The following is a 27,622-nucleotide window of genomic DNA, read 5'->3' as shown; positions in this document are numbered from 1 at the left end:
GTCTGACTTCAGGTCAATCACTTGTTCCTGTAAAGGACAGAACACTCATCTCAAGTATTCTATTATTAATCTGCAGATGGAGTTTGTTAAAACTGAAAACTTTGCTGAGACATTCCAAACTGGTAGTGAAAGACTTGCAGAAACTTAATTTCCTTTTCTGCAACATTTCTTTTTAATATGTATTTTCCCTAGCAGCCACACTCCAAAAGCTGACTTCAAAGAGAATCAAATAAAAAGAAACTTATTTGAAATGTAGTCTTTTAAAATGCATACATTATTCCCAGAAGCAACAGCTATTGTTAAAGAAAGGACTCTAGAATAATGCATGGTTCACTCTTGACAGTGAGTCTCTCTAATGCATTGGATATTTAAAAAAATGGACATATGACAATGAAAAAGCTAAAAGAAAGCACGTATGTTTCAGTAAAAGTGTTCAGTTCTCCTATCAGAAAGTATCACCCTTCTTGATCCAATTCAGTGTAGTAATAAAGAATTAATTGCTCATCAAGTAAATATTTCAGATTACAATTACAAAGACTAAAAGTTTGTTATCATTAATCATTTGGCTTTTGTTTCAAAAGAATGGAGTTTACAATCTCTTCTATATCCTCCACTGACTTTACAACATTATGAAAAATACTCCACTAAAGACCAGACTTCCTCTTCCACTGAAAACTGCAGAGAAGTCTTCATACTTAGTTCTCTCTGGCAGCAACAATCACTAAAAAGCAGCTAGGGAAAACAAATCTCAAAACACTACTGGGCTTAGGAACTCTGTTCAGTTTCAACTACCCATGCTTGCAATAGAAACACTGATAAAAAGCAGACATTACTTTAAAAAAGAACGGTCTATAAATAATTTGTACAGATTTCTAATCCTCTCATATTTCCCAAGCGTGAGTGAATCTAAAACTTTTGCTCTGATATACAGTAACCATAAATCTCTCTAGCTTCTGAACATGCAAGCAATTAAAGGATATTACTCTGATGAGATCACTTCTACCAACAACAATTAAGTTTAAAAAAGCATAATTCAGTATCTTAAAAAAAAAATTAAATATTATTGTATCCTTCACTAACCTCTAAAACCAAGAAACACAAAGGCTTACAGTACAATAGCCCACATAGGCAGCACATTGTTCAAAGCACTGAGACCTAATAAACTTACATCCCATCAATGTCATAAATACACTTCTGTGTATACAAGACATACAGCAATCACCATCCATATTTCTGACTAATTCCAACAGAAACGTCTTCTAAAAAGCTTAATCTGACCTTGAAAACCTTTAACAGAAACATTTACAGCGTTGTCTTATACACAAATTCCATGCCTACTAGTGATCATGAGTATAAGCCTGTAGAGTTTTGAATGGAAGGGGTCCTGAAACAGAAACACGGTGAAATGAACACTGACTGTAGACAAGACTCATTACGAATACCACAGTAAGTTTTAAACAATGTACTCTGCCTAAAATCACATTATTATTGACCAACATTTAAGTGGGTATATGGCCTGCAACCCTACTAGTTCAGGAGCTATCAACATTTGTTCTAGGCAAGTGGAGCAGTATTTATTCTTAAGCTTAAAACAAATGGGGGAAAAAACCACCACTTACATGTAGCAGCAGCACAGCAGCAAGGAACGATTGGCCTTGACAGTAGCCAATCTCTTCATCATAGACAGAGTAAGCCTAAAAAAAGAATCAAGACTTTACAGCGTATCTGTCTCGAGCTACAAACACAAAGAAAACAAAACACTGCATTGAACATAGCTCCATAAAATTTTCATAGGATGCATCAGTTGCCATTCCAATGAAGGGATAACGTGTATGAAAATCAAACTGTGATGTATAGTGGCAGTGGCAGTTACAGTGATGCACCAAGACCGCTACAGCCTATTAAACCACTTATCTGAGTGCTTTTACCTCTAAACAGGTGCTTCAGGGACATTAGGAAGAGGGAGAAACACTAGGAACACAAAAGAAAGTGCTGGAAGCCTAAAACATTCCAGCTGAGATAACTGAATACAACACCAAGCTGTCCATTTTTGCTAATTTCTTCCTTTTAATAAGCAACTTCAAAGCATGCCTATGGCTTTATAACATTTATGGGAGGTACATAGTTATCTCCAGTTTTAAAGACAACTATGTATGACAACAACAGGTTATGGCGTACATTACACATAAAGGACACACCCAACATCAGCACATTTCTTTTTTAAGAGGCAACATCAGCATGATTTTCTGCATGTGTCCCTAACTTCGCCAGCACAATTTAGCTGCTCTTGATCAGTATGGAATTAGCCCTCATCTCCATGACAGCACATAATTTGTCCAGCTTGACCCAGAGTGACTTCTCTGGGATCATGTGAAGTCTCTGTACCAAACACCTTAGTGTTCAGGAATCCAGAAAGGCGTATTACTTTAGGTCTCCTATCTGACTGGCACTATAACCAGCTAAACATCTCCAATGAAGAACCAGACTGAGTCTAGTGCCAGAGTCTGTCTCCATGACACAGTTAAGTGTCATACATACTCATTCTGCTCAGATAACAGTTAGATCTGTGAAAGATGTTAAATGCAAGTTACCAAAACACGTCAAGAAGAATTTAAAGAATACCTTGCATATTTTGTACAGGGAGTCCTGGCCATCTCCTCCAGTATCTTTAAAATAATCATGAGCAGGGAACGTTCGATTGATGTCTCGGGTGATAGCACTGTCTTGCGGAGACTCCTATTAGGGGAAAAAAAAATAAATTAAGACACAAAAGAATATAAATTACAATATGCTAGGATTGAGAATTAGGAGATTGGCATTGTGTTCTGTGCACTGTTGTAAATTTAACAAAAGTCTACTCAAGCAGAACAGACTGCTTGCCTGATAGATTTGGTTACCTACACATCTGGGAACAGTCAGTGAGTGGCAGAAAAGGCACACACACAAAAGTGTTCCAAGACATTGCAATACAGACAGCAGCCTTCCCTTGGAGACTTCTGAATGCAAATACTGCCCAGTCACATTTCTTTTATCTCACACTGCAGAGAGTAACAGTCAATTGTAAGCAGCTGCATGCTGCTGTCCAAAATTCTGTCCCTTAGTTTCAACTAGAGAAACCACTCTTCATCCCCTCCACAGAATTAGACAATAGAAAAATAGAAAACTGAGTACGAGCCCAAGAAAGACAGCATCGTATAGCAAAACATAATATAACGCAGGGACAGTTGCCTATATGAGCGGGGCGTTTCAGCATGAGGAAGATGGAATTTTGTTCTCTACATTGCTCTGATGCAATCAGTTTCAGATGCCCTAGACATTTGGAAAGCAGAACAATAACAACTAGCATACAATTACGAAAACCAGTAAATGTGAACAATGGACTGAAAAGACCAACTGGAAGAAACACCAAGCAAGTCTGCATCAAGGGCGAGTCCTACACAAAAGGCAGTGAAAACTCCTGGTAGAGATGAAAGGAATTTGACAAAGCATAACAATTAAATACAGTAAACAGTAAAAGGGAAACTTAGGGCCTTTTCCTCCCAACTTTTATCTGAGTGATTTAAACACCAAACAATCTCCATGAAATTAGTTGGCAATACCAGCCTCAAATAGCCCACTCTATAGGAATTGTCAGTATTGCTGAGGATGGCTTAGAAGGAATCATAGATAGAATAGAATAGAATCCTAGTCCTACCTTGGAGAAGTATCCTGAAAAAAGGTTTCCAGAATATGGAAGGAAGAGGTTTGTGTCGGGCACATCATGAGAAACCGTAAGCGTTTGTGAACAATGTCCAGCTTAACCTAATTCGCGCTCTACAACAGATTCACATTCCGAATGGGAAGATAAGCAGGTGCCATTCTCACACTTCTAAGGTCTCTTCCAATATTAGACATGTGACTGAGTGAGATGTTCTGATCCATCTCATTCAGTTTAGTTTGAAACTATTTCTAGTGTAGTTATTTAAGCCAGAGCTCATAGCACTGCAAGGAAAAGTATCCTCTGAAAACATAAAAAACTACCCTCCCCCATTAGCAAATGAAGTAATTTGCTTATTTAGGAAGCGAAATAGTTCATACACATCATACATCCTCCTTTAATACAGAAAACAACAATAAGAAATACATGTTTTAAAAACACACACCAAACAGTGACACAAATGAAAAAATTACTAACCAGGCACACAGAAAATAGCTGTCAAAAGATTTGATGGCAGTTCCCAAAACCTTTACTTTACAAGGAACATTTATGTGAATTGGAAGACTAAGCAGCTTCTTCCATATGGATGGAAATGGGGTGCTGAAAGAGGCTGTAAAGTCTCCATCATCACAGATGTTCAAGACTCAACTCAACAGGGCTGTGAGCAACCTGATCTGGTAAGCCCTGCTTTGAGCAGAGGGTTGGACTAGATGACCCCCAGAAGTCCCTTCCAACCTAAGTTATTCTATGAGTTGCATACAACAGAAATCACTCACTCGAGCTCTCTTTAAAACACTTAATTTACCCAGCATGTAATAGGCAATTTTAGTGTGCCTTTTGAATCTGAAATTGTGCTCACCATATTGAATTAAAAAATCTGAATTGACCTCTACAATTTCAGACTTATTTCTACAATTTTATGCCATATTTTGTGATTTCTGATTAATCAGATTCCAGATTTTGTATGGATGTGTTTCACCATAATGTCTTGTACCTTTTGAGGCAGTCATGACCCAACTGTTACCTAGCTGATTACTATAACCATTGCTATTTCCCAAATTGCCAAAATAAAACAGAAACAAAAGCCCTCTGTTTGTCTGTAGGTATTTCTTTTTGCCTACGATTACTCCCTCTTTCTACTGTTTAAAAGATTACTTTCCTGGGCACTAATGAAAGCAAGAGCTCCTTGGTCGTGGGAATCATCCGAAAAGGTGCCACAATAATCCTTAAGCAACCATTGCTAATGCAAGGGTCAAAGGTTCCCTTGTTAGGTGGCTTCCCTGGCAATGACTGAACACACAAATTAAGCACAAGTCTGGAGCACAAGTCTTATGAGGAGCGGCTGAGGGAACTGGGGTTGTTTAGCCTGGAGAAGAGGAGGCTGAGGGGAGACCTCATCGCGCTCTACAACTACCTGAAGGGAGGTTGTAGCGAGGTGGGTGTTGGTCTCTTCTCCCAAGTAACAGCGATAGGACAAGAGGAAATGGCCTCAAGTTGCGCCAAGGGAGGTTTAGATTGAACATTAGGAAAAATTTCTTTACTGAAAGAGTGGTCAGGCCTTGGAACAGGCTGCCCAGGGAAGTGGTGGAGTCACCATCCCTGGAGGTATTTAAAAGACGTGTAGATGAGGCCCTTAGGGACATGGTGTAGTGGGCATGGTGGTGTTGGGTTGACGGTTGGACACGATGATCTTAGAGGTCTTTTCCAACCTGTATGATTCTATGATTCTATGATTCTAAAAAGCCAGTCTTCTTCACATGTGAGATTACCACGTAACAGTGTCCAAGTTAACACTGCAAACATACAAGATTCTCTATGGAAGCAAAACAGAGGAGATGTTTTATTTTTAAAAAAGTTTTACTATATCCAGATAAACCATGTTTCTGTTAGACAAACGGAAAAAAGGTTAGAAGTAAAATAGCTAGTAAAAAAGTACATGATGTAATCAGTGTGAAGATCATTAAACACAGCTTTTAGATGATCTTTTTCTTCACAAAACGATTTTGCAAACAAGGACAGAATACCACAGCGTGCTTGATTTTCTCTTCTGATTTTAATCCAAGGTTAATGCTCCTCTCTGTGGCTTGATACAGACATTTCATTAGGAAAGCATTACACTGCTATTAGAATCAAGTTATTGGATTGTTTTGGAAATTATATCAAAAGTACTGTTCAGCATTTCAATTTGATAATAATTAACATGCCAAAGAGGTCTGTATCATTATAAGGAAATCAGAAACAAACAAAATCCAATGCTAAATAAATTTCATATAAATATAAGCCTTTCAAGTCAACGAAGACAAGTAAGATAATGGCTGACCGTTAGCTTCAGCTAATTTTGCAAGTAGAGGAAGACAACGCTCAGAAACAATTCTGAAAACTTTAAAGCATGCGAATACAGTCGTAGTGATAACTTTCAGTTTCCTAAAAGTTTGCAAGACTGACTTACAGTAAAGTACTTTGCTTTGCAAGAGCACAGGTACTGTTCACTGCTAACAGCAATTTGTGGTACCAAACAAGTGGGTTTCCTGAGTGTTACCTGTGTTCTGCCACAATGGCAAAATAATCTTAAATCCGCTTGCCTTTTAATCCACTTATTTAATAGCAGAGACAAAAGCATCTGGTTGGAAACTCTTAGGATAGGCTTCTCAAACAAATCACTCATTATAGCTAAAGAGAACTAATTAGTGGTCTTTCTCTGGCTTTCTCTTTGCGTGACTTGTTCAGCACTTGACTCCTATGTTTCAGTACAATTCTTCAAGTAATCTGTATTAGTAGTTCCTGCAACTGAAACATAGCTTGGGGAGAGAAAAATTAACGGAAATGATAAGGTTTAAAAAACGTTTTTCAAACCATGGCTTTGAAATCTCTCCATTAGTACAAACTGCTGCAATCCAAGCATTGTGTAACCTTTTCTTTACTCCTATTTTTATACCTTGCTGTGAGAATTGGCTCAATGGGCAATTTCTCATGCTTTCAGGGGACTGGGAACTGAAGGAAACCCTTCTGAACCCACACCCTTCACAAACTGGGATTGAAAAATAGAAAGCTAAGAATGACAGGAAGAAAAAGAAAGTAATAAAGAAAACAGAATGGAAAACAGCCATGAGAACTGAGGCAAGTGTAGTGAAGATTAAAATTCTCACAACAGTTCCCTGCTCTGAAGGAAAGCAGGAGAACGTAGATGCTCAGACTAAGAACATACCCTTCCTCCCCCGCTTTTATGCACTTTAAAATATTAAGTGAGTTATACTGAAACCTTCCTCTCCAGTTGATTTAAAAAGAAACTACATGATTAATTATGGAAACCAGGACGCAGGCCAGCAGATAAAAGCTCATCTATTCTATTAGCCTGTATATAAAAGCATATTGGTTCCCACCTCCTAAACTGAACACACTTAAAAGATATTGTCCTTGTATTTTTGTGATCTTCTGGGGACCATCCCAGGATCTGCAAGCCATATTATGCAGTTACAACCTCGATCAATGTCTTCAGACTGAGACTGTGTTACTTTAGAAACCTTTTCTGTAGCTTAAGCCACAATTAAAAGACATGGAAATGCTGGAGTTCCTAGTACCTCTTCATGGGGCTGATCTACTTGCAGTTTTCAGCAGCTCAGGTTTATTCCTCCTAATCCCCTACATAAACCCAAGAGGATGAAGAAGCAGCAGCAAAGAATTGCTAAAGGTACAAGATCTGTGATGAAAAAAAAACTGAAATAAGAAATCTCCAGAGAAGCAGAGGAAGTTTCCTGCTGGAAAGGGCTTGCCACCCAAAGATCAACTCCTGTCTCACCAGGCTCCTGGAGAAATCCGATGGAGGCATAAAACATAAAGCCTTTACCTAGACACAGGTTGACTTCAAAAACAACATAAAAATGGAAAAATGGTGAGGTCCAAATTTTAGATTCCCCCTTGCCCCCACCCCACAGAATGATTTGAAATATGGAAGTTTGCTCACTGGGGTGAGTTATCCGACACATCCACCACAAAACCCAAACTCTGCTTGATTCTCACTCTTGCCACAGTGGGATCGATTTTCACATTGCAATTATTTCTTAGTAAGGTCCCACTGACTTTGCAAGGATTTTGTCACTCGGTCAGGGATTACTGAGAGAAGGGTCTAGAGACTCAATCAATCAGTGGAATTTTACCTGCTTTGCCCAGGGTCAGATTAGCACGTGGTGTGTGGTTGCAAGGCATCTCTGTGCAAGGCATAGACAAGCCATTCAAGAGAGCAACAAGCCAGCTGACAGCTTTCAGCAGTTGCAACGAGCAGAAAAAGCCAAAACTCTCCAAAACTTTCATGGGCAGCAACAAGGCTAATATTACATGATGGGGTAAGTTATTTTGAGCATATCTGTACATTTTAAGTACATCCGAAAATACTGTAAGGTCTTTCGATAGCTATTTTCAATGTCAATAAGATACCATGTCACCAGGTCTATTTTGCAGGTCGATGGCATTCCCAAGTTTACTTTTAATAAGCAATATTTACACTGACTTTTACACAGAGTGCATTTCCTGCATTTGTCTTCGACCAAATCACTGTGAGAAGGTTTCGGTAAGAAGAATTACACCTGTTACTAAGACCTTAAGGAAATATCACAAAATCCACTTTCAAAGCAATGTACTTGTTAACTTCTCACAAGAAATGTTGCCCGCAGAATTTAAGTGTTACCTGGAGTTAGCACTTACCAAGAACATTCATAAATAAATGGTATTTGTGGAAAAAACCTGAATAATTTAGACAAATTCAGAATGGTTAAACAGTTGCAATTTGATACAATAGTGCATTGATACAGCATACTTTCGGTCCAAATATGGCAATATAGTTCAATTCTAAAAATAAAAGTGAATCCCTTGTGATATCCAGCCCTTTCGCTGTGTTCGTTTCCTTTTAGGGCTCAAGTTTCCCACAGGAAAATTATAGAGAGGAGTTTGCCTACGGTGCCCTACATCATGTATGGATAAAGCATAAACACAAAACGCACGCTGGAAGGTTTTCCAGCTCTTGGCAATTACGTACAAGCCAGATTATTTAGAGCAATCAAGATAAGAGGAAAAAACCCCACCCACTCCTAAACGAACACACCTTTATCAGCACAGTTACATAAAAGTCATCCAAGACAAGATGTGAAAACATGTGACGTATCATTTATTTCTTAAATGTATTTATGATCCATTCAGACCTTTCAAATAAAGTGTACAAGTGCATTTCAGAATAAAAAACTACACTCTTCACACAGCTCTGTAGAACACTACATTTCATCAAGAAACTTGAAGCAAAAACTTCCTATTAAACCACCCATGCATCCTTTGGCTACAATAATATCACTGATCAACAAGTACTGCTATTGAATTCTGAGTTTCCCTTTAAAGAGAAGGAGCATCCTAAAATATGCCACCCCTTCCAGAGACCTCTCTTTAAAGAGAGAATATTAAATAAATTAGCTAGGCTTTTAGGCAAAACAGTAAGGCTACTTAGTACTGTTGATGCATGATCCATATATTTGGAGAACAGGCAATCCTAAGCTATGTGAAATGCGTCAACAGCCCTTGAAATTTTAGTAGTATCAAGATTACATCAATCCAGAACAAATGGCAGACAAAAATGTAACCAGTGGAACAATCACTGAAAAATGTGCCGTTTCTCTTAGGATGGGAAGTGCTGATAACAGATTCAGAAAAGTGTTTATAAAATTTGCTAAGAACCACATTGACATTCTTAAAATTACATATTGTACAAAGCCCTAAACTATATGACTGTACAATTACTGCTGTGATAAATTGCTTGTTTTAAAATACATATATACACATACACACATATATATGTAAAATACATATATATATATGTATTTTAAAACAAACCATTTAACACGGCAGTAATTGTACAGTCACACAGGACACACACACATATATATATATGTATGTACATCTACAGCAAAAAGGAAACAAGCCAAGAGATGTACGACACAACTGGGGTACAGATCATCTCAAAGGGAATAATACATTTCTTTGAGTTTTAATAGCTCATAGCAAAATTACCTCTTGGAAATAATTATGCAAAGATTTAGAATCAGATATCTACATGCTTCCGATTTATCTAGTTCCATTTAATATTTAAAAATATGCAATTATTATTTTAAATCAGTAACATTTGTCATTTTTGGCTCAACTGTAGTTTTTCTTATTATTAGTCTTAGTTGAAAAAACACAAATGACTATTAAATGATGGGGTAGAAGTACCCCTCTCCCCTGTATTTTAACAACAATTCTGAGTTGGCACAAAATACGTAATTCTGGAGCCACAACAGTAACTCCTCCTCAGCTGCCTTGCATATCAAAACACCCATCTTCACCATCTCTCCCTCCCCTTGCAGAGTACAAAACAGAGCAAACCCAGGCAGAGATGAGGAACATCGAGGAGCCCAGACCGACACCCTGATACTCCCCTTTGTGTCAGAATTAAACACAGCATTAGAGAGTCTTAAGGGTTGGATTGGCTCTAATTCACCTGTTTGCTTTTCTAATCTGCTTTGGTGGATTTTTTTCTGTAGTTCTTCATAGCAGGGGTTTCACACTCACACCTCTTTCTCATCTTTTAATACGAAACAATTTCCAGCATTAAAAGGCGCACAAAGTTCTTACAAACACACACATACACATTCCTACCTGTGATTTTGTCTATTCTTGGCCTTTTCACTGACACAGGAAAAAACTACCAGTTGTAACACAACTCGTGTAAGGAGCTGGACTGTTTCCCAAAGAAAACTCCTCGTAACGACCCTCTGACAAATGTCATATCTCCACAGAACACATTGAAATAATCTCACCCGTGGCTTCTGATGTCCCAGTTACTGTGAAGGCGCAAGGAGACAAGTGGGACACAAGGAAAAGCGAGCGTCCTTTAAAGTACGATCGCTCCACTGTATTTCATTCAGCAAAGCAACCTAAAAGCACATGCACGCATAGCCTCCCATGCTTGCAGTTTAATTGTAAACAGCATGTGGAAAAAAACAATTAAAAAAGGTACTAATACAATTTTGAAATCCCTGAAGAAAAGACATACCCACGAGTATTAAGAACAGTAAAAAAGCTCATCATTAGCAATTGCAAACTCATTTCCATCCTGTTGCATTCATTAGAGGAATACAAAATTGAATCTAGTGTTTACATGCCAGAATTACAATAGAAACTAGATTTCAAAGGTTACATATGGAGAGAAATTTATCAGCATAGGAACTTGCAAAACACTGTGCTGTACAGCATTTCTAAAGACATAAGTCTGTGAAGACAATATATGCAATTGCAAATCCTTTCAGACAGTTCAAAAGCGTGGCTGGACGTAATGCTGCTTCTTGTTATCTGAAAGGATTAACTGCACCATTATTTTTAGTAAGTTTTAATGACAACAATTTATCCGCAAGAAATACCTAACCCCTCAAAAACTGAGGTGATCAGAAACATACAGGTACCTTACAGCCCTCAGGGTTTTATTTCTTTGTACACTAAACATCAATCCCTTTGACAGCATCTACAGAAAATGTTTTAAAAAAATGTTTTTATGAAATACTTTTAATACTCAGTAATGCTAATATTTAAAAATACTTCACAGTGTGGTACTAATGTAACTTCATAAAACAAGCAACTTGAGTTAGCTAAAGCTCAAAGCCTTACATTATATTAAAATAGTCCAAAGATTTCACACACGCACACACAAAATCACTAGCACTATAAATATACCTAAGCCACTTTAGTGCAAAGTCTGTTTTTGCTTCCCCTGACATATCCCTCTATATTCCTGCCAGCATATTAAAACGTCATCCTTTACTAATCTAATTATTGATTTTCAAGGATTCATTTACAGTTGAAATCCCAGAAGAACTTTTTTCAATTTACCATAAAAGTAATGACTTGGTTTATTAAGCATTTGATTGCTTGTATCACGTGACCTTTCTAACATTTAAGAATGACTCGCATATGCACAGCAAGATTTGAGTTCATCTTTACAAGGAGTTACTTGAATTTATTTAACTTTTTAATTAAAGGATCTCCAGTAATGACCATCAGAGAGAAGCCAAAGCTTTGAATTACAAAATTGCTAACCTCATCTTACAAATTCATAAAAAGAAAGAAGTCAGAGCAAAAAGTTCGGACGCCCTTCCCTCTCCCTAGCCACCCAAGGGTACTCTCATGCTGTATCTCAGGCGCTGCCGCAGGCAAAGGAACTGCCCAGGCGTAGCACCCCTCCGCACAGCAGCGATTGACAACTTCAAAACGTGTTTGTCTATCTAAACACCAATTCTAAATATAACCTAATGCAATGTGCATCCGCTCAGCATTTCTAAAAACTTTTCAGCAAATAAAGCTACTGGTTATCAGCCTGCGTACAGGTAACAGTCCCACAGTGACTTGGCCTCCGGGCCTCTCCCCGGAGCAGAGCCGGCACCCCCTTTGATCAGCTGAGTGATCACGACAACCCCCAACATCTTCAGGCCAAAACAAAGATGACTGTAACAACTTCTGTTTCTCAATTTAAGTAACCACAAATTCACTGGCTAGAGAATCAGTTTTGACTGGACAGATTGCTAAAGGACACCAGAGGCTGTAAATAAACAACCTGGATCAGGATACAGGAACATAACTTACGTTAATATTTTAATTAAGTGCTAAAGCTCAAGAGATCCAAATATGATATGAGTGAAATCCGCAAACACTTCCATTTGCAATCACCACTGAATGCATGTAGAGCAGACACAGACTGTGGCTTGTTTTAAACTCTGCAATGGGAATAAAAACTGAAATGTGACAGAAGTCAATATTGAGTGGAGAACCATCAGCAAAGCTGCCTGCTTAAGCAAAACATTCACCTGTCTAGAAAACCTTGTGTCACAGAAAAAAAACCTGAAAAGCTGACTAAACAAACTATATCACATCAGATTATTTCCCTATTGCTAGAACACCTCCGATGGTCAACCATGACACAGACCAGTATTATCCCATTTTACCTGAACTGAAATGGAGGGGCTGGATCACCACTCCAGGTCTGAAGGGAATCCATTTGCTGTGGATGTGGGAGGCCTGAGGCTCAGATGAGCTGCCTTTGGAGTGCAGCAAAGTAAAAGCAAGAATGTTAAACTTCATCTTTTAAAAAATGCATTGTAAAGGATATGATCCAAATTAAATACTCCATTGTTTTGACAGAACTGCAATTTACACCCTACCATCAGCGCAGGCACAGCTGTCCAGCGGGTTTCCTTTGTTTGCTTCCACTGGCCACAACTTTCGGTTTCTTTCTCTAAAATACAACTGCATCTGGTTTTACACATACTAGATTTTAATTTTGAAGAGCTCTCCTCTTCTAAAAATATTTTACATACAAAATTTTAGTATTAAATTGTGTGCCTTTGCTTATCTGCAGAAAATGTCTTTCAAAGTGCTTGCTGCAATGCACAGGCAATAAGGGAAATAACAACTGAGTAGCTTTAAGACATCGGCGACCTCTACAAGTCAGGAGAACACTTCTTTTCTAGTGCAAAATGGGTTGTTTTCATGATGGGGAATTCTCTCATCGTCCTAAAAGAGGGACTGGTTACTTTGCTGGAGACAATCTGTAAAAACCTGATGGCCCAGCAGTCTCAGCAGCTGCAACTTATCCCAAGGTCTAACATGACCTCAGCCAAATGTATTTCAAGCCCACACTATTACAAAGTCTCAGGGACCCCAAAGTGAGTAATAGATTTAATATACCTGATTGACCTGAGACCACCGCCACTTACAAACAACAGTATTCATCGTATAAAGATTATGAAATATAAGAAAAGCCCTATGTCAACCATGCTCTCCACAGCTCTGAATTTCAGCAATAGGAATGAAAAGAGAAGAGCTGAAAATGGATTGAAAGACAGGGAGGAAGCACTGCTTTCACCAGGAGAACAAATGGACTCGGCTTAGGCGTTTCTCCGCCGCCGTTATGCCCCAGCCTCTCCCCTCCTGGAAGCCTCAACAGAACAACACCGCGGTTTGCAAAGTGTCCATTACTTTTAAGTTACACAAGGGAAGACAGCTACTCTTCCCCCGTTTAAGTATAAAAACCACAGAGGCCTTTACACCTCTTGGATCTCAGCAGAGCATCAGTTACAAACGTGCTTTGCCAACTTCAGATAGTGTTGGTAGTGAGGTAAAATTCAAGTTTATCTTGAATGACACCACAGAAAGGATGTGCCGTTGTATTCTGCGAAGTCATAGAAGGGAAAAAAAAAGGTTTCTAAACTAAACAACAAAATAAGGACCAGGTCAGGCAAATGTTTTAGCAGGTGCTTCACATACCCAGAACCAAGAATGTGTTAAAACAACAACAAAAGCCCTCCAAAACCTCCACCTCCTCTTATTAAATTAAAATTACCTACAATAGATGAATCAAGTATTTGGAAAAATTTTAAATGGGCCTTTTGTTTGTAATGTCTAAAGGTAGGCTCCTATGCGCAGATACTAGTTCCTAAGAAATATGTTTTTTAAAGCACTGACCTGAGTTAGGAGTAGTTCTGTCAACTTCAAACCCTGATGTGGAGTAAGATCAGACTGAAATGTTTCAGACTTCCTGACTCATGAAGGTTCAGTACATCTGTTATCATCACAGCAAGTTGACAATACCATAACAAATACCGAAAAATCTGCTTACTAAATTTGCATACTGAATGTTTCCATCTCACATCACATATATGCCTTGAAAGTGTGTTTTTCAGAACAAACTGCTGAAATTGCAGACTTCTTACAGGTAAAACCTTTATATGAACGGGAAAGGAACAATGCCAGAGAGATGCAGCGCGAGACTGAAATTTGGAAATTCTCCGTCAAGTGTCTGCTGTAAGAAAGACTCTTCATGCAACCTCATGCTACTCTTGAGATTCTCTGTGCCTCAGTACTTTGTACCACTTTCTTCTTGTCAAAGATTTGTGACAAATGTTCAAGATTGCCCCTTGGCACTCTGACACTGAGCCATGTGAGAATTCCAACGAATAGAAACAAGTTTCTGAGTGATCAGAAGCTTAAAAACAAGTACAAAACCCCTAACAGCAAATAAAGACTGTAGAAACTAGTAACATTTAATTAAAAAAACCCTAACAGTAGATAACAGCAAAACTTTTGTTTCACACAAAAGTTATCTGTTGAGTTAAAAGATACTGTCACTTGATTGGAGATTACAAAAAAATAGTATTTCACAGACTTTCTGCCAGCCTAGTTGGAAAATGACAATATAATCACAACCTAAACTTCCAGTAAACTTTTTAGAAAAAAAATCAAGAGTTCTAGATGAAGCAAGTTATCACCTTCTGAGAAGTTGTGCATATAGAAATCCTTTCCATGGTCCTAAAAAAATGCCACTGAATTGCATCCTGCAAATTGAACCTTCTAGCAGCTTAATCTGAAAGTGAGGCAGATAACCCTAATAAAAAAAAATAAATTTACAGTCTGAGATGGAACTTCAAAATTAGTTCATTTAATCATATCACAACACACAATTTTTATGAAGATGTAATTTGATTTCTGTATTCTCCTTGGTGTGGCATTCATCTGTGCAATGCTCTTGATACCAATTTCTAACGCACCAGGCACACTCGGATACAAATATAGCCAAGAAAGGATTAGTTTCATATGTACAATGATGAAAGTGATCCAACTGGAAAGTTTGCTGCCTAACAATTCATAGCACAGATTGTGATGAAAAGGACTAGTGTGCCTCACGTTAACTATATGACAAAGAATGTTAAACAGACTGCTGAGCAAACAAGGTAATACATTTCAAAATTATTTCTTCCACAGTTGGCACAGTGAACAAGATTCACACCCATGCAATTTCACTGAAGACAACAGACTCAAATGTTATGAATATTTAAAACATCTAATCACATACAAACCTAGATCAACACTTAATTAACTTAGAGAAAAAAAAATGTAATTTAAATTTTAAAAAAGTCAATAAATTAACACAGACAAAAATAGAAATATTTGACACTAAAACTAAGCTACTGAGGCAACATTTAAAAGTGTCTGTAAAAACACTAGATGCAACTTGAACGCATCAATTGGCTGCAACTCCTCTCTGACCTCATCTCTTGGAGACTTTCAGATTCTGATTTTCACCTCTCACGGAAATCATCTGAGCTGATGAAGACTTTGAGATGAGTAAGGCAACTGAACAAAAGCCTGGCTGTTAGGAATATTATAACTGAACCTTAGCTGCAAAGCAACAACAGCTGCAAGCATGCATCTGCATCTGTAACAACCACTACACTTTAAAGTACAATTCTAGGCTTATAGCTGAAGTAGCAACTGCTTCATCTCGAGTTAAATCTCTATGCCATGATTTAGACCCCTTACCACTTTTTAAAATTTTCCATATTCTCAAAAACTAGCATACAATGCTCCTATTTAAACCCTCTGTTCATGCCATGAAAAAAAAGCAACACTCTTTGCTCTCCAGCTTCCACTTCAACCTGAAACTTTTAGGGTTTTAGGCCCTAGCAGATTCTTTTCTTCTATTAAATTTAATCAGATGCTATTTTAGTGATAGATTGCATCACTTCAAGACTTGGAAATGTTAGATAAGGTGAAGAGTCAGAGAAAAGCTATTGGGATTTTACCTGAGAGGCTGTTCCAAAAATACCATACACACACACTTTGATATTAGTGACTAAAGCCCTTAAATTGTTCCCCAAAGCCCATCCTTGCCATAATACCTACAAAACACTTGAGAACAATTAGCCAGCTGATGTGCTGTGAACTTATTATACCATTTATAAATGACTCACTACACCCTTACGCTCCGCTCCCCCCACGGCTGTCTGTGTCTCTAACCAAAATTCAGACTGCAAGAGCTCTGCAGAACAAATCACCGCTATCGCGTCTGTGCAAGGATCACAGTGTAAGCCCTGGCTCTAGACACTGTCCTATTACAAAAGATAACAAGAAATGTCATCGTAAAGGCATCAGGGTTTAGACAACCTTTGTTCTTAAAATTTCAGATGAACTAAGGAGGAAGTTTATCTTGAGAGGTTTGGACTATTGATGAAATATGTTGAAAGCAGACCAAGATATGACTTAAACGTGCTTTGTAACCGGGCCCTCAAACCAAAACTACGCAGCAATAGTAGGGGGTTCTGCCCCATTCTCCCCAGGAACAGGTACACGCACACATCCATAAGAGGAACTCGTGTCTATCAGCCATGAGCGCTGACAAGTACAAGCCATGCCAGGAGTGCATCACCCTGCTGCTCTCTCTTTTCTTCACTGTTTCCTCACTGGCAGCCTCACAAGACTGTACTGGAGTAAATGCGGATGGGCAGCAAGCAGGATGGTCTGTAGCAATCGCTGCATGTGCAAACACAGGACAGAGACACAAACTGCTATCCTCCAGGGCAGCAGGAAGACGAGAGGCCGGGGCTCAGAGCAGACCAGAGAGGAGGGTATGTGTGTGCCTGTGGGAGGGACAGGGTAGAGTACTAAAAAGAGGATGATCTTGATCTACAACAACAGTAGACCTGAAACCATTTAACAAAAATACAGACTCTTCCCTTTGGCCAAGAGAATTACCCCCATTCTAAAAAAATCAAATTACTTTTCCCTAGTATTTTTTCATTTCCGCTATGACTAACAAACAGTACACACCAACTGTAACACACAAGCTCACAGAATTCCCCAGGCTCACAGCAGTCCAATGCACCGACTGGAAGCACAACGAAGGAAGCGAACTGCGGACGGTCATGGTATGTAAACCGGCTCTCAGACCAGAGGTGTGGCGGGGGGATACCCCTGTACCAGGGATAGGGTGAGATGCAGACTGTAATCCATTATTACAGGAATACATGGTTCTCTTTCATTTTCCAATATGGCATCAGTAAAAAGACAAGGATATTCTTCAGGAAAACTAATCAATTTGAGGGCCATACTGCCTTCTTAACAGCATTGCAGTACTCAAAGATATTTCATCTAAGCTAGCTTGAAAAAACTGTGGTCAATGAGCTTTTATTTCTCAGATACTGACTTCATTTGACCAGTTAGATACACGTTTGCCAACAGGATTTAGCTCCTGCTATATTCGAACCATATTTAATCCCACAAAGGCTAAAGAAAAATGTCTCTGATTTAGCTCTGTGCACTTATGAATAACTCAAATACTACAGTTAAATTTACTACATAGTTCCCTTAGCTGTTTAGAAGACAATTGTTTTCTTTCCTTTCCCCTTAAGTTCTAGTATGTAAAATATCAGAAGAATTTAGATTTAAAAAAAAAGGGGACATGTTATTTTTAAAGTTGTTCTTGAGAAAATTTCCACATACAAAACCGTGGCATTTCTCCACTGGTTTGAGAATAATTTTCACATGTTGGCATCATCCTTGAGTGGCTGCCACAACTCCGGTATCATAAAGCGACATGTATTTTCTCTTAGCTTATCAAAACACATTTTATTTAACTGCTAAATTTGGTCTGATCCAAGTTTTTCTTTTTACTTCACAACAAACAAAGTGCAGATGCCATACTCTGATCGCATACATACATGCATCCTACCAGAGAAACAGGGCATGGAAGCCAGATCAGTCCTCCTAAGCGTACGACTGTTCAGATCACATCGCTGCACTCATGGCTCAATAAGACTAAAATGTTCACATTGTTCACTACTGTTCTAGAAGTCCTGTCTAAGTAGCACTGAAAAACAAATTGTTTGGCCCCTTCTGTTATGATGCTGGAACATTGTGTCAATATACTTTGGCATATATTAAAAAATCCCTGTAATATACCATATACTGTGACATTTCCACTTCAGATCTATCATTTACATGTGAAGCACGAATCTCGAAAGAACCTAGTAAAGCTGTAAGAAAGACTACATTTTGTCGAAGCTCTCAGACACCCACTCCATTCAGTCACACCAGCTGGAGAGGTAAGTGTCAAGATACAGCTTTATTCTTAAAAATTAATATGGAGGTGAAACTCCACAGCCTCCTCCACAGCAATAATTTTTTAAAGTGAAATCACAATGATATGTGCTCCTGATTCTTCTATGTCAGCAGCATTTCTCAGAAACCTTTTTGCAAATCTGGACATCTTAAAATCATATTTAACTTGTTTTGCAATTTATGGAATTGTCCCTGCACTTCCCAGTCCAGCTGACAGGCGTCTTAGACATGACATCCATTGGAAGATCTTTTGCTCCTAGAGGTTGAGGAGTCCTTAGCTACCCTCTGTCTAGCGCAAGAGGCACAAATAGCGCCTGAGAGACGCTTAAGCCCCTTCTGAAAGACACTGTTGGAGAGACTGTAAATGACACAGTTGCAGAAACTGTTGCTAATGGCAAGCCAAGTGGTCAAGAAGGATGCAATGCGGTTACTATAGACATTGGAGCTCTCCAGCAGAAAATAGATTATGTAGGGCAACCAGAGGATGTAGAAGACACTGGTGATGCGGAAAAGAACCATGGCATAGCGCTTGTCCGGGCAGGGCTGTGCCTCCCCAGCCTCCCCATCCTGAGAGCTGAAGCGCACTCGCCTCTCGTTGATCTCCTTGGTGTGCTGCTGGCAGATGCGGAAGATGTTGAAGTAAGTGAAGCAGACGATGAAAGCAGCCGGGGCATAGAGCATCACCACAATGAAGAGGGTAAAATAGGGATCGGTGTTCCAGGAATTGGCACACCATTGAAACACATCCCCGTGATATCCAGGCTTTCCCCAGTGAAAGGAGGGTAAGAAAACCAGGCAGGAGTACAGCCAAATGAACAGTATGCAGATTCGAAGTCTCCATGGGGTAACCAGCGTGTTGTAGGTCAGCGGCTTCGTGATGGCAATGTATCTGTCAATACTAATGCATGCCAAAGAGGCCATGGAGACGCTTTTCAGCACTGATACCACATAACCAAAGATTTGGCAAACCAAGGACTCACTTAAAACAATAGGATAGTGCAGCAGAGACAAAGAAGGCACCAGACAGCTCACACCCACCAGGAGGTCAGCATACGCCATAGTCTGGATGAAGTAGCTGGTGGTGTGGTGGTTCAGCAGAGGTGCACAGTGAAAGACAAATATCACAATAATGTTGCCCGAAATAATCAGCACCATGAGGAACACAATAATAACCACTTCCAGGAGGCAAAAATTGATGGTCTCCAAATAGCTAATGGCCAGGAGACAGAACGGCCGGCCACTCTGGTTGCCAACCAAAGAGGAGTTCATCTTGAGCACTGCAGTGATCTCTCTACTTCATGCTCCTGCCTGCTGCCTGCAGCCACTCCAAGCAGCTGCTGTCATTGCGGCTGGTGCTGTGTGTGTAGCAATGTCAAAACCAGAGCTCCAGTCCCCAGGGCTGCTCCAGATGCTGCTGCTGTGCATTGTCTGCAGCACAATTCCCCTTTAAATCCGGCTCCCTGCCGCTACTGGTGCACCGGGACCCAGCAGCAGTCATGTCAGCAACTTCACACAGGCACACGGGAGAGGGCTGATTTTAAAGCCCTCCTGGGTGGGCTGCCTCACCGAGGAGGGGTGAGGGGTTGGGGGAAGAGGGAGAAGGAACCTTCACCGAGTCAGGACGAGAGTCCTCCCAAAGGCTGACAGGAGAGAAGGGGAAAGTGTTTTACAGAACCGCCTCTCCCGCCGCGCTACCACCTCCATCACCACCCCTCCTTCCCCACGCCCTGCTACAGCGCTTCCTTGCCGCCGTCTGCCCCCGCTCCCTGCCAGGCTCCCGCTGCACCTCCTTCCCCCCGACCCTTCCCCACGGCCTCGGCCCGGGGCTCCGGGCGGCGGGCAGCGCGGGGAGGCTTTCCGGGCGGAGCAGCCTGGCCGAATTCCGGCCGCCGGCCATCCAGGCGGAGGGATGCGCGGCGGGGAAGGGGTCCAGCCCTTCTCTCCTGGCTCCATTTTGCACGACGCTTTTGTTCACCGCCTCTCCCGGACCGCGCCGCTCCGGCCCCCGCCGCCGCCCAGCCGCCCCCCGCCCGGCCCGGGGCGCAGCCCTGCCCGGCCGCTCCGGCCCCTACCTGCCGCAGGGGAACAAAAGCCCGGGAGCATCCTCGGCCGAGCGCCGGCACGGGCGGCGTGTGCCCCGGCCGCGGCGATGCGGAGCCGGGGGGAGGGGACGGCGGGGAGGAAGGGGAGGGAGGCGGGCAGGAGCGCGGAGGAGGGCGCGGCGCCGGCGGGGACCCGGCGGGGAGCGGGGCCGCAGCCCCCCGGCCGCTCCCTCGGCCCGCCCCAGCGCCGGGCCCGGCCCCGGGCCGCCGGCGGTAGCCGCGGGTGGGGAAGGGGAGGCTGGCAGCGCCGGCCGCAGCCTCGGAAATGCGGGTTTCCACTCAAGACGCGCTCGGCAAGCCGATTTCACGAGTGGCCGATGGCGGTAGGTGCCTCACCCGGCGCGACCCCGCAGCCGCCGGGAAAACGAGCGGGTCCCCTGCGCTCTGCAGCAGGCTCTTCCCTTGCACACCCCGGTCCTGCGGACGGACACACACCCACGCCCCGGTCCTACAGCCAGACAGACACCCGCCGCACACCCCTGCTCCTCCTCTCAGCACGGCAAATGACAGCCGTCCAGGCAAGGACGTGAATTCAAACGCTTAGTCGTCATTTAAGGCTTTTCCATCCGAGCCCTTTTTGGGGAAATGCTTATTCTGGAATAAACGTGTTTTTCCTAGGTGTAGTTTGTGTTGCTTAGGAGACCTGAAACCAAGGGCAAAGCTGAGAACCGTGTCCCACCAGCAATCCAGATGTTGCTCGAGGTAGGGAAGCACCTCCTGCATGCGTACACACAAAACCCAAAGGCGTCATTGTCCCTGACAGTCCCCAACAGTCCCCAAGACAACCTACACCAAACTAGACAAACTAGAAAACCCAATGACATTCCAGAGAGCAAACACGCAAGAGATTCAGAACATAGCACTTAAACTTGTATTCACACCATAAGCTAATACCATCACGCATATTTAACCAGAAAAACCTCTTTGATGCACACAAGGCAAAGATGTCATCACAGGAGACTCGTATCTTCTTGTTTATCAAGAGTGTTTTACCCGCTTGACATGCTGGAAAACACGTTCCCATGGTATGTGGAAGCTCGTTCTCCGACCCGGATACCAGACCGCTCCACTGCCAGGGCTTAGGACAGGCCCATCGCTGGAATTGGTCTTTGGACTGATCAAACGAGTTAGAAACTGGACTGAGGCTCTTCAGCAAATCAAGTCCTTTTGTCAAAAATGAAAGCGTGCAACTGGCATCCTTACGAGCCTAAGTCCACACACTGAATTCAACTGGTACCAACAAACCCAAGGTTTCCGTTAACCTAAGCTAAATGTTTGTTATTCTGTGCAATACCTAATGGAAAATGAATTGCAGCCAAAGGGCTGGATCTCAAAGCAATCACACTGCAATGCTCGGGATTTTAGCTGACCTGTAAGTAGAAAAAAAACATTTTACAATACACGTGTATTGGTCAAAAATCTGTGCCGGACAACAGCATGACTTGGCAGATTTTTAGTTAGTCTTGTGCAAAAGCCTGAAAACAAAAACTTGGGTTTCCCACCCTGTCTTTACCCCGAAAAAGACCCCTTTACTATTGTCCTTCATTTTTGTTATAATTTATGGCATTTCTACTCATGGCGATTGAAGTACTAGAACTGTAGCTAGGAAACAAACTTTGAATTAAATTTAGGCAAGGGTATTGTGGTTATACAAAAAACAAGCTATGATTGAATTACTGCTGGAGAAATTATCTCCTATCTTTCCAAAGCAGAGAATGATTTACATACCAATTGATTCAAATAGTATTTCTGGATCCGTAGGCATGAATAGACACATTATAAACATCCTTAAGAAAACAACATACATTGAACTTTAAATATATCTCAGATACATAAAAACAAGGTAGTATTGGAAATGGTGAGACTGACCAAAACAACACCTGGTTGCTGAAATTTCAAAACAAAAGATGCACCACCAAATCACAAACTCCTCAATGTTTAGATTTTTATTACAAGTACAAGCTTAACTCCTAAACAGCTTACAGGTATTTCTGTAGAAGACACAGATCTGTTTCTTCCTTTAACTGACATTCTATTGTTTCTCCAAAGCTGAGAGGAATAACTATTCAAAGTTCATGCCAACTTACTCCTGCTTGCTTAACACACCCAAGTCCAAACCAGCAGTACCTCAAATTAATTCTCTCAAGCACCCCTGCACCAGAAGCCAGACTGAAGTGGCCAACAAAGGGTGTAAATTGCAACTGGGAGGTAACTGGGCTGGATATACACCTACTTGCTACCCCAGCTCTCTGGTCAAGTGCACAACCAGCCTACCGAGAAGAACCACTTCTAAGTGACATTAAAACGTGTGGTTCAGGTGGCTGAGGTCTGTGAGAGACTGAAAATATTTCTGCGTTGTAGAGACTTCTCCCACTCTATACAGTGACACAATACAACCTCATCTAAGACTATTAAAAGGTATTCAAGAAATCATTCAAACTTACAATAAGAACTCTTGGGAAAACTACTGCTTGTAAAAGATAATTAAACTTTTATCACCACGTGATCAAAACTAATCAAACAAGGGATCTAGAGTTTCAGGCACACTGATAGCAAGACTACGTCATACTTCTTATACCATGATTCAGAGATGTACGTTAGGTTTAATTTCAGTTGATCATATACAATCATGGCCCTTGGTACTCCTGAAAATTAAATGTATTCTTCTTAATTTATATGAACATATGGAAATCTGATTGTGAAACAAGTTGAAAATAAATGTTAGCCACCCACAGCTAAAGTACTGTTACATTTTATGCCACTGATGAAGCACACATTCAGTCAAATAATGGTTGTGACATTTTAATCTATTTTTTCATTAAAAACCAGTATCATTTGCACCAAGAAAGAGAATTATATTTGGTAGAACTTTTGTGTACTGTAATCCTCTGCTCATGGAGACAAGAGAGTGGGAAGATGAGAAAGTGGGTAGCAAGAGTCCTGCTCTAAGAAAAACTGGAACAAATTCACCTCTTACCAGGCCCAGAATTTCTACCAGAAATGGTGACCCTGGGGTAACATCCCAGGATACTTTTTTTTTTGTGCCACAAGATGTCCCTCTCATGTCGTAATTTTCTTAATATAGTGTATTTATCTGGTACAACAGTTCATGTTTTTTTTCCTTTCAACATTATTTCCTCCCACACAGACCTATATCCAAAAGCTTTTATTTTCTCCTCAATACTGTAAATGTCAGGTTCATAAAATTTTGGTATTATGAAGTACTCCTCCACTAAGAGATCGTCACTGATGCGAGAGATTCAGTAGTTGTATTAACCCTTTTTAAAAACCTTGTCTGAAAAGTGGCTATTGTCTATTTCGCTTTGTATCATGATTTTTTTTTTAACCTGTGTGGCTAGCTTTACAAGTTTTCTACTCAACAATACTTTCCATCCACCTATGACTGTCAAAAACATGAAGTATTTTTCCTGCAGGTGTCCATTAATGCCTGGAGCGAGTCCTCACGTCTCTCCTCCTACCTTTCAGTGGCTGGAAGCCTGAAGATTAACAGCCGTAACCATGATTGCCAAAGTCCTACCAGGAACAGATGCCTCTCAAAGGGATTGTCTAGATTGTTTTACCTAGAGTTTGCTTTCTGTCCCCAGTAGGGACATGACCTTAATTCATTGGGCTGGCTTTCATCCATGCTCCCCACCACGAGCACAGCAATCTGGAGTTGCTAAAAGCTTTATTATTGCACACAGATGGTGTGCAAATTCTCAAAAGTAATTTGTGGAAGCACCACAATAGGGAAACTTAGACACTACCGCAATAGCAAAAGCACAGAGTACAAAAACCCAGCTAATGTCTATCAAAGAAATCAGGAGCAAATAATTAATAAATATTGTCACGATGACTAGAACACAACAAGCACACCTTGAGGCACGGTTTCAATGCCGTTTTTAATGCACATGTCAGATTCAAGAAGAGACCTAGACACAGCCTCCACTGGTAGAACACAACAGAAGACATTTCCTTTTCAATCATTCAGTAGCCACACATCAACAATAAGCAAAAAACTATCCTTGCAGCAGTTAATTTGCAAAAGAAAGCAAAAAACACAGATTCGCCAAGCACCAGGGGTCAGAACTGCACTGGAAAACAAACACCAGAAGAAATACTGGGGTGCCTGCATCCAACACCCTGCACGCAAGGAAAAAAAAAAAAATCCTTGAAAGAGGCCAGAAGCTTTTGAAGCAGCTGTCAACACAGATTCTTATTAATTTGGGACTGTGCTGCCGCATGGGGTCATGAAAAGCCTGACAGAAATCAAATGCAGCTACAGGAATAGAGGTCAACGTTAAGAGAGAAGGGGCACTGGATTATGAGTACTCAAACAGGCTTACTGCATCTCCTACTTGCACTGAAGAGCAAAGGTTTTACATCAACTCCTTGTGCTTCTGCGCTACGCCACAGCAGTTATTCTCAGATATACTGTTTTCAATGCATGGTAATGCAAATAATTGCACGCTTGCCAGAGAAGAATTTGTATTAGTGACATGCAAAACATGTCGAAGCATTACGAGGACCATAAAGCAACCCAGACACGTTTACTCCTGTGCATTGCTGCATATTGACTGTAACTGAGCTGCTATTTTCAGAGAAGTAAGAATTAGTCACATTAGAACTACAAAATTGTCAAATAATCTATGAAAGGCATGAAAATAAAAAATGAAAGCCAAAGCGCAATCCGGCATTATTATACTTTTAGCATATACTATATACAACAGGGTCTGCAAACGTTTTCTTCCTGGGTCTTGAATTCATGTTCTCATCAGCCTCCCAAACAATCTTGGCATTCTTTGCCTATTCTCATCTTTAGTACTTCCACACAGTCACTGATAACCTTTTTTGAAATCCTACGCTTCTTCCACTGCCTGCAGATTGAAGAAATCACAGTTCCACTGTGAACCAACCAGATACTTTTGCTCTCAAAGCACCGATCTTTGCCCATTCTATAGAAACAGTCATGGCCCATTTTCACGCAATTTACGTTTAAGTCACAATAAGGCAAACAGCCTCAACAATGGTCTAATATGGCACTTCCAGATTAAGGGAGACTTCATTTTCATTTGCTCGAGCTGGTTATTTTAAGTATGCTGGTTCTATACTACAGACCTCTCATGACTACAGCGGAGCCTGAAAACGGTCATTCAGCACTCATTTTCTTTCATTGTTTAATTCCTTAATTAGTTTCCATGCTGAATGACCAGTGCAGGTATAGCCAGTCCTTTTGCTGCAGAACACAGCGCTGCATCAGCCCACTCTCCCTTTTACTTGGATTCTAGAGATGCTTCCAACACATTAGATCCAGGTTATTTCCTTTGTCTCTGCCAAATGTAAAGGAGTAGAAAGGTTTCACAGATTAAAAATGAAACATTACATGATTCCTTTCTAGCTCACAAAGATAGTAGCAGTACGTGTCACCAACTGTGCCACAAAGAGATCATCTTTTCCATTCTGACACCAAAACACTGAAACAGAAACAAGTGACACTGTCAACTACTCACTAGGCAATTAAAATAACACAACAGGAGTAACTGTGATATACTCCTTGCCAGAGCACGCAACCTCCACATTATTTGTTTGATTTATTCACTGTAAAATCCAAGTTATAGCTCTACAATGCATGTACCAATATTAAGGAATTCAGATCAAGTTTCTTCTATATTCAATAAGCGTGTGAAAGTACTTATGGCAGAACACTTTTAGCTAATCTAACATGATTCATTCAAATCACGTAGGATCCTTCCTGCATGATTCCAGCAGAAACCGAGTTTAATTTCAGAAGCCCTCTTGCCCTGAGAATAAGGTCTTTAATTGCTCCTTGCAAATCGGTACCATCAGAACATAGATATACAAAGGCTGATTCAACAAAGGTTGTTTTGCCTTTTTAACTGGTGAATAATTAATTTCTGTTACATTTGTACTAAAGTTGCATCATTAATAATTTCTAATATAGTCCTTCTAGACTTGCATGTTTGATGAAAGCAGTAAAATAAAATGTATCTATACAGATAATGGTCAAATCCAAATTAACACATCGGTTTTCTGGATAAGGAAGTGACATTTCATTTTGTGACCCAGTTGTTACTCTAGAACTTTGAGAAACACCAAATGATGTCTGTATATACAATTGTTATTTTCCTATGTTACTGAGGTCAGCATTCAAAATGAGAAGTTAAAAAACTGCTGTCTAGTGCAAAAATGTCCGAAGTGTTCTGTTTTTTCCTATCAAAAAAAGGCTGCAATTTCAACTAGCGCTGGCTTTCTAGCATAAATGTTAAGACAATACAGCAGAATTCAGCTTCCATTCAGGAAAGCCAAACAAGCAAAGGAAATGAGCTCCCTGAATCTCTGTCAATTATGAAAGCAATTAATAGAATACCAATTTTTGACAAACTAACTCAGAACTCATCTGAGTGAAACAGAAGTAGGACTATTAAAAAGAAAGCACTCTAAGTAGAGGTAATGCCACAACTAGCACTGCATGTTGGGTTTTTTTGTTGGGAGAGAGGACTGAATTACACTCACTAGTCGACACACTATGTTCAGATACTCTCATGAACCTTTAAGCAAGAGGGTACACACTTGGAAGTCTCTCTATTTCCATTCCTTAAGATATGGGGGGAAAAAGATGAAAAAAAAGCATTCTACCTTTGTGATGAGAATTCGGTACTTCTCCACCAGGTGATCGTTATTATGACACCCTGCCAGCAACTGCCACACTTCTCCTCTTAGGGCCTCAGGGACACCACTTCTCACCAACGCGGACAATGTCTTTGGCCTCACGCTCAAATTGAGGTGCCTGGGTGTAGGTGAAAGCATTGTTACTATTATTTATACAAATAAATGAGTACAT

The 27,622-nt window shown here is 40.7% G+C and overlaps 2 protein-coding genes across 7 annotated transcripts in view; both read right to left on the bottom strand.

Annotated features, from left to right (window-relative positions):
• RABGAP1 (RAB GTPase activating protein 1) overlaps positions 1 to 27,622 on the bottom strand; it is a 75,288-nt gene that overhangs the window by 16,775 nt on the left and 30,891 nt on the right. For all 6 annotated transcript variants that reach the window (XM_075170835.1, XM_075170838.1, XM_075170837.1 and 3 more), the window contains 3 exons: positions 27,418 to 27,568; positions 2,623 to 2,736; positions 1,620 to 1,694 (listed from right to left, as the gene is read on the bottom strand). In XM_075170835.1, the coding sequence (XP_075026936.1) occupies positions 1,620 to 1,694; positions 2,623 to 2,736; positions 27,418 to 27,568 (340 nt within the window). The remainder of the gene's footprint in view (positions 1 to 1,619; positions 1,695 to 2,622; positions 2,737 to 27,417; positions 27,569 to 27,622) is intronic.
• Positions 12,479 to 20,409, bottom strand: GPR21 (G protein-coupled receptor 21). Its single transcript, XM_075170824.1, has one exon. It carries the CDS (start codon positions 19,925 to 19,927, stop codon positions 18,881 to 18,883), a length of 1,047 nt encoding a protein of 348 aa, XP_075026925.1. The 5' UTR covers positions 19,928 to 20,409; the 3' UTR covers positions 12,479 to 18,880.

The sequence above is a fragment of the Calonectris borealis genome, chromosome 21 (genome assembly GCF_964195595.1).
Source record: "Calonectris borealis chromosome 21, bCalBor7.hap1.2, whole genome shotgun sequence".
Classification (NCBI taxonomy): domain Eukaryota; kingdom Metazoa; phylum Chordata; class Aves; order Procellariiformes; family Procellariidae; genus Calonectris; species Calonectris borealis.
Note: the sequence above shows the minus strand (reverse complement) of the source record. Positions and strands in the feature narration are given on the sequence as shown.